This window comes from Molothrus ater, chromosome 3, assembly GCF_012460135.2.
Source record: "Molothrus ater isolate BHLD 08-10-18 breed brown headed cowbird chromosome 3, BPBGC_Mater_1.1, whole genome shotgun sequence".
NCBI lineage: Eukaryota > Metazoa > Chordata > Aves > Passeriformes > Icteridae > Molothrus > Molothrus ater.
In genome coordinates, this window is record NC_050480.2 from 46,843,799 (window position 1) to 46,856,027 (window position 12,229).

General features: G+C 42.8%; 1 protein-coding gene across 1 annotated transcript in view; it reads right to left on the reverse strand.

Annotated features, from left to right (window-relative positions):
- Positions 1-7,763: 7,763 nt before the first annotated feature.
- Positions 7,764-12,229, reverse strand: part of UST (uronyl 2-sulfotransferase) — a 154,121-nt gene continuing 149,655 nt past the window's right edge. The window contains exon 8 of the mRNA XM_036381018.2: positions 7,764-10,893. Within this exon, the coding sequence (XP_036236911.1) occupies positions 10,610-10,893 (284 nt within the window). The 3' untranslated portion in view covers positions 7,764-10,609. The remainder of the gene's footprint in view (positions 10,894-12,229) is intronic.

Genomic DNA, 12,229 nt, shown 5'->3' on the forward strand with positions numbered 1-12,229 from the left:
ATTTTTGCGGAGCACAGGCTCTGCACTGGAAATGCAGATATCCACGAGGTATGGGAACAAGGGACCACAGCAGCAGGAGGAAAAATCCTCCTCTGACAAAAATGAGTCAGCCCAGAGCCTCCCCTGACTTTAGTACTTTTTCTTGAGAAGCAGAGGGCACAAAGTTGAGACTGAGAGGTGAAGAAAACCTCTAAACAAAGCTGGTATTGGTAGCTTACTGGAAGAAAGCTTGAAACAGTATTATAGGCAGCCTTGCCTCCTTTTAAAAAACGTGCAGCATTAGTTAAATTACACCAGCACTCACCTTTGATGACCAGAACAAAAAAGCATGAACAAATTCCATCTCTGCTCATTTCCTCCTCAGACTGGCTCCAGCATCTGAAAGCCAGTGACTGGCAGGGTTATTAAGCAGTTTCACCTGGACCCATCATGTCATCTGGGCACAGGTTGAACCTTTTCCCCATTGCTGTGTGCTCCTGTCTCTTATCAGGTGCAGGCTTTTCACCATCAGGGGCAGGGAAAGTGGAGCTAGAGAGGCTGTGACTGGTTTTTTTTGCCAGCTCCCTTACGGATATCAAGCTGCATGGAGAATGCCCAATATCTGTACCAGGAGTAGCTTTGCTCAACCCCTCTTGTACAGGATTCTGTTCCTTACACATCACTGTGTTCATCACCTCTGTTTTGGTTTCTTTGCTGTGGTCTCTAACAACTCTTAAATCTTCCAGAAGCAAAACTCTTCTCTCTTTTGTTCTAACCCCTCTGCAGAGCTCCAGAGGGCCACAGTGTTTTGAAGCTATGCACATTACACTTGCCTGTGTTCCCATACAGTGCCCACACCAAACACACACTGACTGTGACACTGCAGCACTAGGCTGGGAACTTGCCATTGCTGCAGTGCCAGCCTGGTGTTGCTCCCCTTGGTTGTTTCAGATTGTGATCCCCTTTGTGGTGCCACTTTCAGGCAGGCTCCACCAGCCCTGAACAAAATCACCATTCAGGCAGTCTCCAAGCCTGCAGTCCTTACTGCTAATGCAGTGCTTCCCCAAGAAAGAGCTACCAAGTAAGGGTGCAAGGTTCTGGGCTTGTCCACATCATTCCTCTGCTAGATCTCCCCTTGAGCAGTGCAAATGGGAATGATGAATAAGGGAGTAATACCTTTCGACTCACTGGACTAAAGCAAACTACTTTTGGACGGACAGACTGGGGAAAACAATGGATACCTAGGTTTGGTTTGGCTTGGTAATTTTTTCTGTTTCATCTAAACTGAAATGACTGGCATGCACTGGAGGGGAAGGAAGAAGGGGAAAGCTGGCTATTCCCAAGCACTGAGCACTGCAGTCTAGGCCTCCTCAGCAAGAGGCTCCCGCAGTTTAACCTGCACTCATCCCCTTCCTGCATAAGGCTTCCTCTGCATGCAAAGGATGTTTTTTCCAGAATCTACTGTTTCAATTGAACATCACTGAGGTAAACACAACATTATTATCATTACTATTTGTAATTACTATCACAATTTTATCTTAAATATTAACAGTTAGAGGAGTCTTCAAGGATATGACATATGACTGTTGGCTACACAGTACATAAGGGCTGGCCAAAACCTGAAGGGCTATTTTGAAGAAGGTAGATTACCTGTCCTGCTCCAAATTACTTTTCCTAGCTCACTATCTGGTAGGAAAACAAGGAAGTTTTTCCCATGGAAAATTTCCCCAGGGAAGCTCTCAGGACCTCTTTCTTATTTCTGGAGGAAGACAAACAAGTGCAAAGTCCCAAAGTGGTTTAGGGAGCTACATTCAGCTGTCTTCCAATGGTGCCCATGCTCTTTGCTGAGCCTGGGACTGAAAGAGAAGAAGGGAGGTGAAGGCTGAAGTGCTGTGGGCACCGAGCAGCTGCACCTCAGCTGGATTGTGAGGGGTCTGGGGCACTTTTCACAGACACTGGTGGGAGGCAGAGGAGCACAGCTCCTCCCTGCAGAGGCTGTGTGTAAATAAGGCCAACAGTGCAAGCGTTTGGGTTTGCATAGTCTGGCTCCGCCGCAGCTATTGTGATCCCTGTTATTCAGGAATTCTACAAAACCTTACCAATTCTCATAAAAGTTTTGCAGAGTAGATAAATACTGCACTCCAGCATTCGCAGTGAGGGGAAAAGGAAAGCTTTAAGCAATTAGGCTGGGCCACACAGCGATTCGGCAGCGGGCTGGGCTGCCAGCTGCGCCGCACTCCCAAGGAATCCTCATCTGCCGCCTGCCACAGCACCAGCACAGCCCCGTGGACTGGGCAGCTCTGCCAGGGGGCTGGGGAGGGGCACTGTGGGACCACATCCATTGCCAAGGGAAGAAAGGGTCTGCTCTTCCTTATGTTAGCAGGAGCAGCAGCTTTTGGGAAAGATGTTGACCTGCAGCTAGATGCGTTTTCCCTGGATTGCCCCAGTGGGCTTTGCTATCTATTTTGCACTTTTCTATTTTATAGAGAAGTAAGAAGCTCTTAACTTTGGTCAGAGCTATTTTTGGCCAAGGTTTTTCCAACGCCTCTGTTCCCTCTCCTGTGGTGAAAACAGAGAAATGGGCTGGGTCTCACCTTGCCTTCCTTGTTGGAGCTGGCTGCTGTAGTGCTGTACCTACAGGAGACAAAAACACTTTAGGCTCCTTTGGGTTCACCAGTCCACGTCCATAAGGATTTAGAGTAATTTTGAGAAGAAGCCCCAGTCCTGGGGCAAAAAGAGGACATTGTATTTTCTTTTTGAGAAGCAAAAAGCTTTTTTAACTCAGAAGATATTGTTTTGGAAAATCAGAGCTGACTGCACTAATTCAATCTCCTTTTCCCCGCTTTGGAGCGATAAAGCATGCATGATGCTGCTTGACACTGATATTTGTAAGACAAAGTAGAGGTCAAATTTGTTGAATGTTTTCCAAATTCCAGTGAGGTTTATCACAAAGAGCCCCATGCACAGACTGAAGTGGCGTGACTGACAAGGGCTGGATTGTGAAGTCACTAGGAAGCTCAGTTTCCAGCCAGTGCTGATGGGCCAAATCATGTTCTTTGGGGCAAAACCAGATGGAAAGCTACAACTGTGCAGAGAGACTCCAAGGAGATTTCAAGGCTAAGTTTCTGACACCAGACTCCATTGTGAAGAGATGGGTTTTCATGCTTCAAGGAAAAAGTGCTTTCATGCAGTACTCTCCTCTACCAGCACCACCCTGCCTAGGTCTGATGAGAAAGAGCTTGGAACTCAGCCCCTGTGGGACAGGCAGGAGGCTGCTGCTTTCCCTCCCCCACACCCTGACATCGGCCCAGGATCTCTGCAGCCTCTATGGAAGAGAAGCACTGCTGGGTTTTCTCTGCCAGCTTCCTGTCCAAAGAAGTGCAGGAAAAAAGTTTCTTTTCCGCAGCAAGTGCTGACAGAACCAGCAGAAACTTGTTCAAGGGAGATTGGCAGAAGTGCCCACCAGTACGCCACGAGTGAGGAACCGGCTCAGTTTCCCCCACCCCCCTCAGACACCAGCCCCCAGGGCTGCTGCTGGCACTGAGTGTCTCTGCTCACATTGGTGGACTGACATTATGGACAATTCCTTGCACCCTGATGGGCTTACCTGCCAGTGCATTTCAGCCTCCTGGCCCAAAGCCAGAGGGGAAGGATTTGGTATTAATTTGGCTAAGCCTCATTATTTCAACAGAGACAGGCCAGCACCTGTCCTAACACTCAGAACAGAAACTACATCTGAAGCAGGAACAAAGATGACACCTGCAAGGTGGGCTCAAAATCAAGAGTCTTCCCCCACTATTAAAGTTTGGAGCCAGGCTCACAGCTCATGCATCTCCGCGAACACTTGGAACAGAGGATTATGGCCACATTTGCACAATCTTCCTTAAGATGCTCCCGAGAATATTTAGGCAAAAGCTCTAATGGTGTGTGCTGTCCAGGTGAGGGAAGAACAGGGAAGAGATGAGAGGAAAGCACCAGATCTCTCAGGTGAGAGGCATATGCCCCTACCCAGTAAGCAGAAGGTATCAGAAGTTCAGGTTTATGAGTACATCAGACAGAACTGACTGCTTGGGAGCTGTGTGAGGGCTCTTTTCACTCTGTGGTGGTTGCTGAACAGTGAGGCATTGCTTCTTTTTCTGGGCTTTTAAGCACTGTGGAAAACCAAATGAAAACACAGCTTAGACCACAAACATGAACACAGGTGTGATGACTTTTCAGGTAGGCTACAAGTGCCACATATTGCAGGAGAAAATGTGACTGTGTTCTTGTGAATGACTAAATTTACAAGATGTGACTTCAGCCACCTATCTATCTGCTTATCTCCTCCTAACTGCTACAGGAACGTTGCTCCCAAACACAATAACATCTTACAACCATACCATTCCTGCAGGTCATTAGTATGCAACTGAACAGATAAAACTTGAAATTAATCTCTGTCCCAAAAGGAAATAAATGTCTGCAGAAGGGCTAAAATATCATTCACATTTAGGCAGTTAACCAAAATATTTTCCCAGTTTTAAGGAAAGGACTCCAAGTAACTAAGATTTTCCATAGTAGCTGTTTTGCCTTCTACAATCTAGGGCTGATCTTACAGCAGAAAAGAAAGTTCAAGGACTAAGACACTTGGATAAATTATCATCAGCTCTTTTTCACAACCTTTCTGTGTGACATTTGGAATATCACTTACACACTTGCTGCAACCATTCCCAATGTATGAAATGGGGATAACAGCACTTCTTTACTTCCACTGTGGATCAAAAGGATAAGCATATGAATATTTTCATTAAACAATATGGTTCGGAAAGAAATACCCTACACAGACTGACCCTGGCAAGTACAGCCAAATAGAACCAAACAGAGGAAGTGAAAATGGAAAAGACTCACAGCTCTTCTGTGAAGAAGAGGAAGCATGATCTTGAGAATCTTGTCTTCTTTGAGGAGTCAGAGACTAACAACTGCAGCTGAATTCCTCTCCCTGAGCTTCCCACCACACCAACTAGACAGGAAGCTTCAAGAAGAGCCCTGTGTGCTGTGGGAAACCACAGCCTGGACTGCCACTCTTGTGTCTGGTACGAACAGTAACCACCTCTGCTTCTTTCCTGCACCTAAACTGGGGTGATCATGAGTTCAACACTGTGACATGCAATTGGCTTTTGCTACCTGACAATGGTCCCATGACCCTTGAGGTTATCCAAAGTCTCCTGTAGCAAACTGGAGAACTGCAGGAATACTTTCCCTTGTGGCACAGTAACTAAATATTACTCCGCCTGTTAGCAGCAACACTGTGCCAAGGATTTGTTTCATTCTGCTTGTCACTTGCAGTTGGAGAGAGGTTTGCAGAAGGATCAAATCCGTGTGTCTGATGAGCTCCTGCACATCAGATACAGGAATAGGCTGTGAGCTTATGCTCTGCCACGTTTGTGAGGTGAAGTGGCAATTTGAAAGCACAAGGAAAAAGTAAAAAATCTAGTACTGTCCTGCTTAACAGTACAGATAAAAAAATTGAAGAAGCATTTGATTTTGAAGTGTGGTATCAAGTTTTCTAGATAAGACAAAGCCACAGAGTGAGCAGCTTGTGTGCCACTGCTGCTGGTTGCTCTATATCATCCTTGCATTTAGATCAATAATCTTATGAACAGCATCACCTCCATGTATTCCTGCTAATCTCTACTTTTCACAGCACCAATTGCCCTGCAGTATAACTGAATTCTTTCACTTTTGCTTTTTTTTTTGCCCATTGCATCCAAAGAAGGGAACAGAGAGATGACAAAAGTCTGCATAAATCACACTCCAATGGGCCTGCCTGACAGCAGTTTTATTAACTTACCCTTCCAGCCACAATCAGTTAAATACTAAACCAACTCACATTCCTCCTTTACACACTCAGAAAAGGAAATCCACATGTTTATATTCAAAATCTGAATTTAAATAAACCAGTGGTCAAATCTTGCCATCTTACGGTGTCTGCAAGGCCAAATTTGTATCTGCAGAAAACTTTCCCCTTCCCCCATCCCACTGCCCCCACAAAAACCTTACTGCAGGCTCTTTCAAGATGACAGGGTCAGCCATCAGTGCTGAGACTCAACCATTACGGTGTGCTGGTGCTCTCCTCACACACACACTGATCTTCTGAAGCTTACAACTGAGATCCAACATTCACTGCACACTGCAGCTTGGCATACAACGCTATTTCCAGACAAACCAAAGCAAACTTACCACTGCTTCTCAGCTGTGAGACATCAGGACTTGATTTATGCTGGTTGCAATTTAACTTTCAACCTTCAAACCAAGATCCCTTCCCATCCACTTTAAATATTCTGCAGTGAAGTTTTTTTACCCTCCAGTGATCATTTTTCCTGGAGTTGCCTTCTGGCACCTTCCTGCCATACCTGTGGGTACTTAAGCACAGCCTAACTGCAAACCCTCCCTTGGGACAGATCCTGCAAAAGTTGTTCCAGTGATTCCACTGCCAGCAGACAGGCACTTCCAAGGCTGGGTAACACCCTTGTTCTTCCCATGGAATCTGTGTGTGGAGGTCTGTATGTAGCAACACTCAGCTCTTTACTCCGGTCTTGGCTCGTGCACGCAGACTGATCAACAGTGTTTTATGTGTTAGCTGAACTCCGTACAAAAAAGGCCGAGTCCTTAAAAATAAAACAGAAGGAATGCTGTGGTACTGTATTACAGTATTTTAGCTCTCAAAAATGTTGCTGTGTTGTTTTAGGCTAATGTTCTAACATCACAGATGTTCCCTTTCTTAAAATGGAGGGAATGATCAGGGCACCATTACTCTTAGCTAGGAATTCATTATCAGGTCTTTATTTTTTAAAAGAATGTAGAATTTTATTCTTTGGCAGACAATGTTTTTTCATTTGATAAGAGGATAAAAGTTGGCATGCAGTGTGGTTTCCTTTGCTAGTCAAAAAACATACCTGTACATTCAATTTAATTGTATCACATACTGAAAGGAGGAAAAATTCCATGGCTTGAATTCACAGTTGTATTCTCCAACATGTAAAAATTCGTGGCTTTGCTTGTGTGTTTATGCTACAATGCACCATTTTACATCCTAACACTCAAGTGATTCATCCAAGATCCACGATAAAAGAACTGCAAAGAAACTGGAATGCTTTAAATACACCATCAGGTTCATATACTTTCAGTTCTGCCAAGCTGCTTCTCTACATACAAGCAGAGAACATTTGGGACACCTGGACTTAGCCCTGCATCACCAACAAAATTCATGTGGCAGAGAAGTAAATTGAACAGAAACAAAAAATGGCACAATTTATCATTGTCACTTGAAACTTAAGACTAAAATTTATATTTTTTCCAGAATGCTGCATTTTAACAACCGTTGATTCTCTCTTTAGTGTGAAAGCACTGATACTTCACTTACATTGTAACATCACTCTGACTACTGAAGCTTTTATGCCTGGCCATCAAACACCCTATCTAGTAACAATGCAGTGTATGGAGACTAAGTTGTTTCTCTCCTGGATAAAACTTCTACTTAGCAGCCACGGAACACTGGACAATGTATTTCACTGTACTGACCACACATCTCAGGTGAGTAAAACAACTCAGACCTCAGCTCACACCTCTGGACAGCTTGGGAGATGGAATAACCCAGGAGCAACCTGCTCCAGTCTCACTGCTCGAGTATGACCTTCAGAGGATGCCCTAGGCCGTATCCAGCCCTGCTCTGTTGGGTGCAACTCCAATATCCTCCCCACAGCCACTGCATCCAGGCAGGAAAACTACTGTAAGCAAGAGGACGATGGTGCCAGGAAGAAATGTGCAAGTTTTATTTTTAAACATCATTGGATTGAAAAATAAAGAATCATATGGCTTATTGATATTTCAGGAGATAGTAGTGAATAAGTTAAAGAAGATTTCATTCCAAAACATATGTTGCTTCATTTATAGCTAAGCTAATGTAGACATATATTTTCTTATTTTTCTAAGTGTTGAACCACTACCTTTTTCCCCCCAAAAACATCTCCAAGTTGGCAATTTCTACAAAGCTGTTGTGGACTGAAGGCTTACAAAGAGTGATTTTTTTTTAATAAGAAATATTCATCAGACCCAAATATAATTATTTAAATCAACTTCTTCCTGAGCAACTTAGAATTTGGAATGTGCTGAAAAGTTTCAATAAATAAGTCAAAGATTTACCAGCTTATAACGTACCTTTTAAAAGTTAAGCAAAATATATTTAATTACAGAGAAATAGGCCATAGGACCAGGAATATTAGATGCTATGTGCCAGATAAATTTAAGAACTACCATTTGAGGAGGAGAGGCCAGGTTGATTGTTACGAAAATACAACAATATTAAAACCTAGCGAGTAAATCATGAAGCAGCTTCTGTATTTAGATTATAAGTAGTGATGGCTGAAGATACCATTAAATAAACAAACAGATAGAAACAGACTTTACTGTAAGCGGCAGTGAACTCTCAGGAAGGGTGAATGTGTTAAGTGACCATATTCTGTTAAAACATTGGCAGAAAAAGGATTCAAACAGAATTTCAGAAACATGAGAATACTAGTTCTTTCCAAAATATAACAACTCCACAGTGTGTAAACTAATCATTACTCTTTCAATGTAATTTCATAGAAACCACTTAAAATATACAATGCAGCAGATTCATATTTTAGCTAATATGTTAGTTACTATCTGTGCCATTTTCAGCTTTCTTTAATGTGCTCCCCCACAGTAGTGCATTGCTACCACCAACCTGGATGTTAATAATGAGAACAGAATCTTCTTCCTAGAATTTTCTGTAAGTTAGCGTCTTGTCTTAACTCTCCTTTATTTTCATTCTTTGTGTACAGGTAAAGACTGAGGAGTGAAGAAGATCAATCATAATTTTTACTGGCTCTCAGCAGGCTCATGGAAGAGGAAACCCTTGGAAAGCCCATTTGAGCTGATCCTGAGTTTATATGCTTCATCCATCACAAAATAACTTTTGCTTGATGTAGCAAACTGAATTATGGCCTTGCAGATAGCAGCCGTGGAATAGGAACCAAAAATTTTCTGGTAAATGTTTGAGAAAGGATGTGAGATAGACAGAGGTGGATTGTCCCCATCCTGGCAAGCAGCTGCAACATCTTGTACCTGCTTCTTTCCTGTGCTCTGGGGACAGGAATTTATTGCTCTTATTCTCTATTAGTCCAGCTTTCTCTGGCAACAATGGTGCATAAGAGGCCAAGGCCCCATCAAGATCCCAAACTCCCCCTATTCTGCTGTGTAGCAGAAGGCCAAGGAGCTCTGCCGAGGGCTGCCTGTGGGTCTGTCCCTTCTGCACCTCCAGGGCTGGCAGGCTGGCCAACAGCCAGCACACCCACACATCACAGGGAATCCCACTCCAGGAACACCCACCTGAATAACTCCAGCACCTCACACAGTGGTGTTACTTCTCTTTCACCAGTTTCCACTGATCCCTTTTCTAGTATTGGCAGATAATATTTGTAGTGATTAACAAGGGCAACTTTCACAGTGACTCTCTTTCAAACCTATCACTGAATCAGCTTTGGTTTTGGAGAGCACATTTTCTTGTCTTTGTTTGATGATTCTGAACTACTTCAACTAGAGAAGCTGTGTATGCTCATATTGTTAATATTCCTTCTAGCCACACTAAAAGCAGGAGTTTAGTGTTTGTGCTGCTGGGGAAGCTGCGTTCAGATTCAGATTCACAATTAAATTCCGCAGTTGCAGAAATACAGGTCATGCTTAATAGGAGCTCCAGATCACCCGAGCTTTTTAATTAGTAGCTTTTTCTGCATCTCTTTGGATTTGTGACCCAAAAGAATAATAAAAATCTAAAAATACCATTCTTGAACATAAACCCCATATGTTACATCTTTTCCTTTAGAGTCTGATAGAAACATACTCAACTGCTGACATAAAGCTCTGCCTGGCACTTTAAATTTGTTGTTGCCATTCACTGACCTGGTAATATTTCCCACTCTATGAACTAGAAGGTTTTACCAAAAATATCTGGTTCCTGTAGCTTGCCTTACATTCACTAGTACTGATTTGGCAGAACAGCATCCCTGCTCCTCTGGCACAAGTAATTCAAGGAGCCGTTACCTAACCTTTCTGAGCCTGGTAACCTTGGATTTGAAGACAAAGCAATGGCTCTGACCATACCACTGGGATATCAGTGTGCTTTGGACAGAAAGAGGCACTCCTTCCAAATGGCTCACTGCCTGTAGTTCACGCCACAGTGTTATGCCATGAAGACTTTTTTATGGTCAAAGAGAGAGACGAGAATCTGTAAGATTTGCTTTTCATGAATGCCTAATCTATTCTTTTGTATTCTGCAGTTCACAAAGGACTACTGTGTATTCCCAAAGTTATTTTGTGACAGATGGTAGGTACTTCTCTCTTCAACTATGCTGTAGCAAGGATGCTATAGAGCCAACACTGTATAATGAATCAAACCTGCAAAATCAGGTATCTCCCAATGGCTCCAGCATGTGGGAATGATCTCTTCTGTTCCATTTCAAATCCGCTGCGCATTAAATCAGTTCCTTAAGGAATTAATTTTAATAATAATTAAAAAAAAATCTTAAGAAAGCTGGAGGGGTCACCAGAAGAGAGAGGATAGCTCTTCCATCCATCACCTTTTATAGATACCCTCTAGCCACTTTTCATCATCTTCTTCCTCATCATTTATTGGTTCTTCTGTTTCCAGGGGAGAAGGAATGAAGAACTCAGGTCTGGGACTTGGTTTCCCGATATGAGACTTCAGTCCAAACTTGCGCTTTAGCAGGTGGAATTGTTCTTTGACATAGTAATAGAACTCATATTCATATCTCATGCGTTGGTAGAGGATCTGTATTGCTTCTGGAGAGGGGACGGTCTTTTTCACTGTCACAGTCAGATTGCCAAGTTTCCTATGTTCTGTAAAGAAAGAACAAGCAGCAACATGGTGGGTGCTGATTAGTGAGGCCAGACAAAACTTTTTAATTTAAACATTAAGGCATGGCCCTACTACATTCCTGATACCAATGAGTTCAAGTTGTTTCTAACAATGGATTTACTTTTAACAAGATATGAAAAAACCCAGATGTTTGAAGTCAGACTTGCATGTTTAAATACGGCTAGTTCACACAGGTCTTGTCTGCAGTCACCAAAGATCCTAATTGTCAATGGTTACCTGAAAATGCAAACCACGTCATATGAACTATGAGCATTAGCCACACATAGAGAAACCCACAATCTTGCCTAGCTTTGGAAATTTGACATCAGGCACGCCACCAAGCTTAACTAATCAATTATTTCCTATGTGGCATATGGTGACCTGTCTATGCTGTGCTTTATTATAGTTCAAATCTAAACAGATACTTGTCAACCTGAATCCATCTCAGGTAGCACCGAAGGATTGCTGGCATCACCACATGACACCTTAGGATCAACTGTGCCTCTTAACCTTCTCATCTTGTTATACCTGTTAATGGAACTAGACTCATCTTCTTGTCATGCCCTGGAAGATTTCACTACTTTTTTGTTCACCCTGACATTTTTGCTTTGGCAAACTGAAATACAAACCTTTTATTGTTGATAAGGAATTAAGAGTTACTAACAAAAATATTGAATTGTCTCTTTGCCCTCTCTCTCAATAAATGAGTCTGTCACTGGAGATGAATGTATTTAAATGAGGTGTAAAGCAAAATCTGAAGAGAATAATTTTGCTCTTTTCTAGATGGCAATTGGCTGCCAGAGCAACCCAAGTATTTTCATCCTAAGTATATAACATGGGAACCTAATTCTTACTGTAACAGCAGTTCTTCAAGTCAGAAGTATTCAAAAGGGTCAGGCCATGAAGGACAGCAAAGAAAAAGCTAACATGGAGGAAGCAGACAACAAAGAACATTAAATGTTACCAGCTGGGTTCCAGTGGCAGCAACCACCCTCACTTCCAGAGGGAATCCCTCAATCAAAATGTGATTTTACCATGGGCAGTTTTGCTCATGTGAGCAGAACAAATGGAAGTCTTCTGAAGCACCTGCCAGCAAAGCTTAACAAATGCTTAACATCTCTACAGAGAAACAGATTTTCACAATTGCTTACACATAAAGCTAAGGGATGCAGTGCTGGCTCCTAGCAGAGAAGTGGGTTGTTCTTGGGATCCCACAAGTGATCTGTTTATCCAAGAGAAATAATCAAGAATAGCTTCTTAGGGAAGAGAGGAACTTTAAACAAAGACAAACCCTTTTATCCCAAGAAGTAATACAAT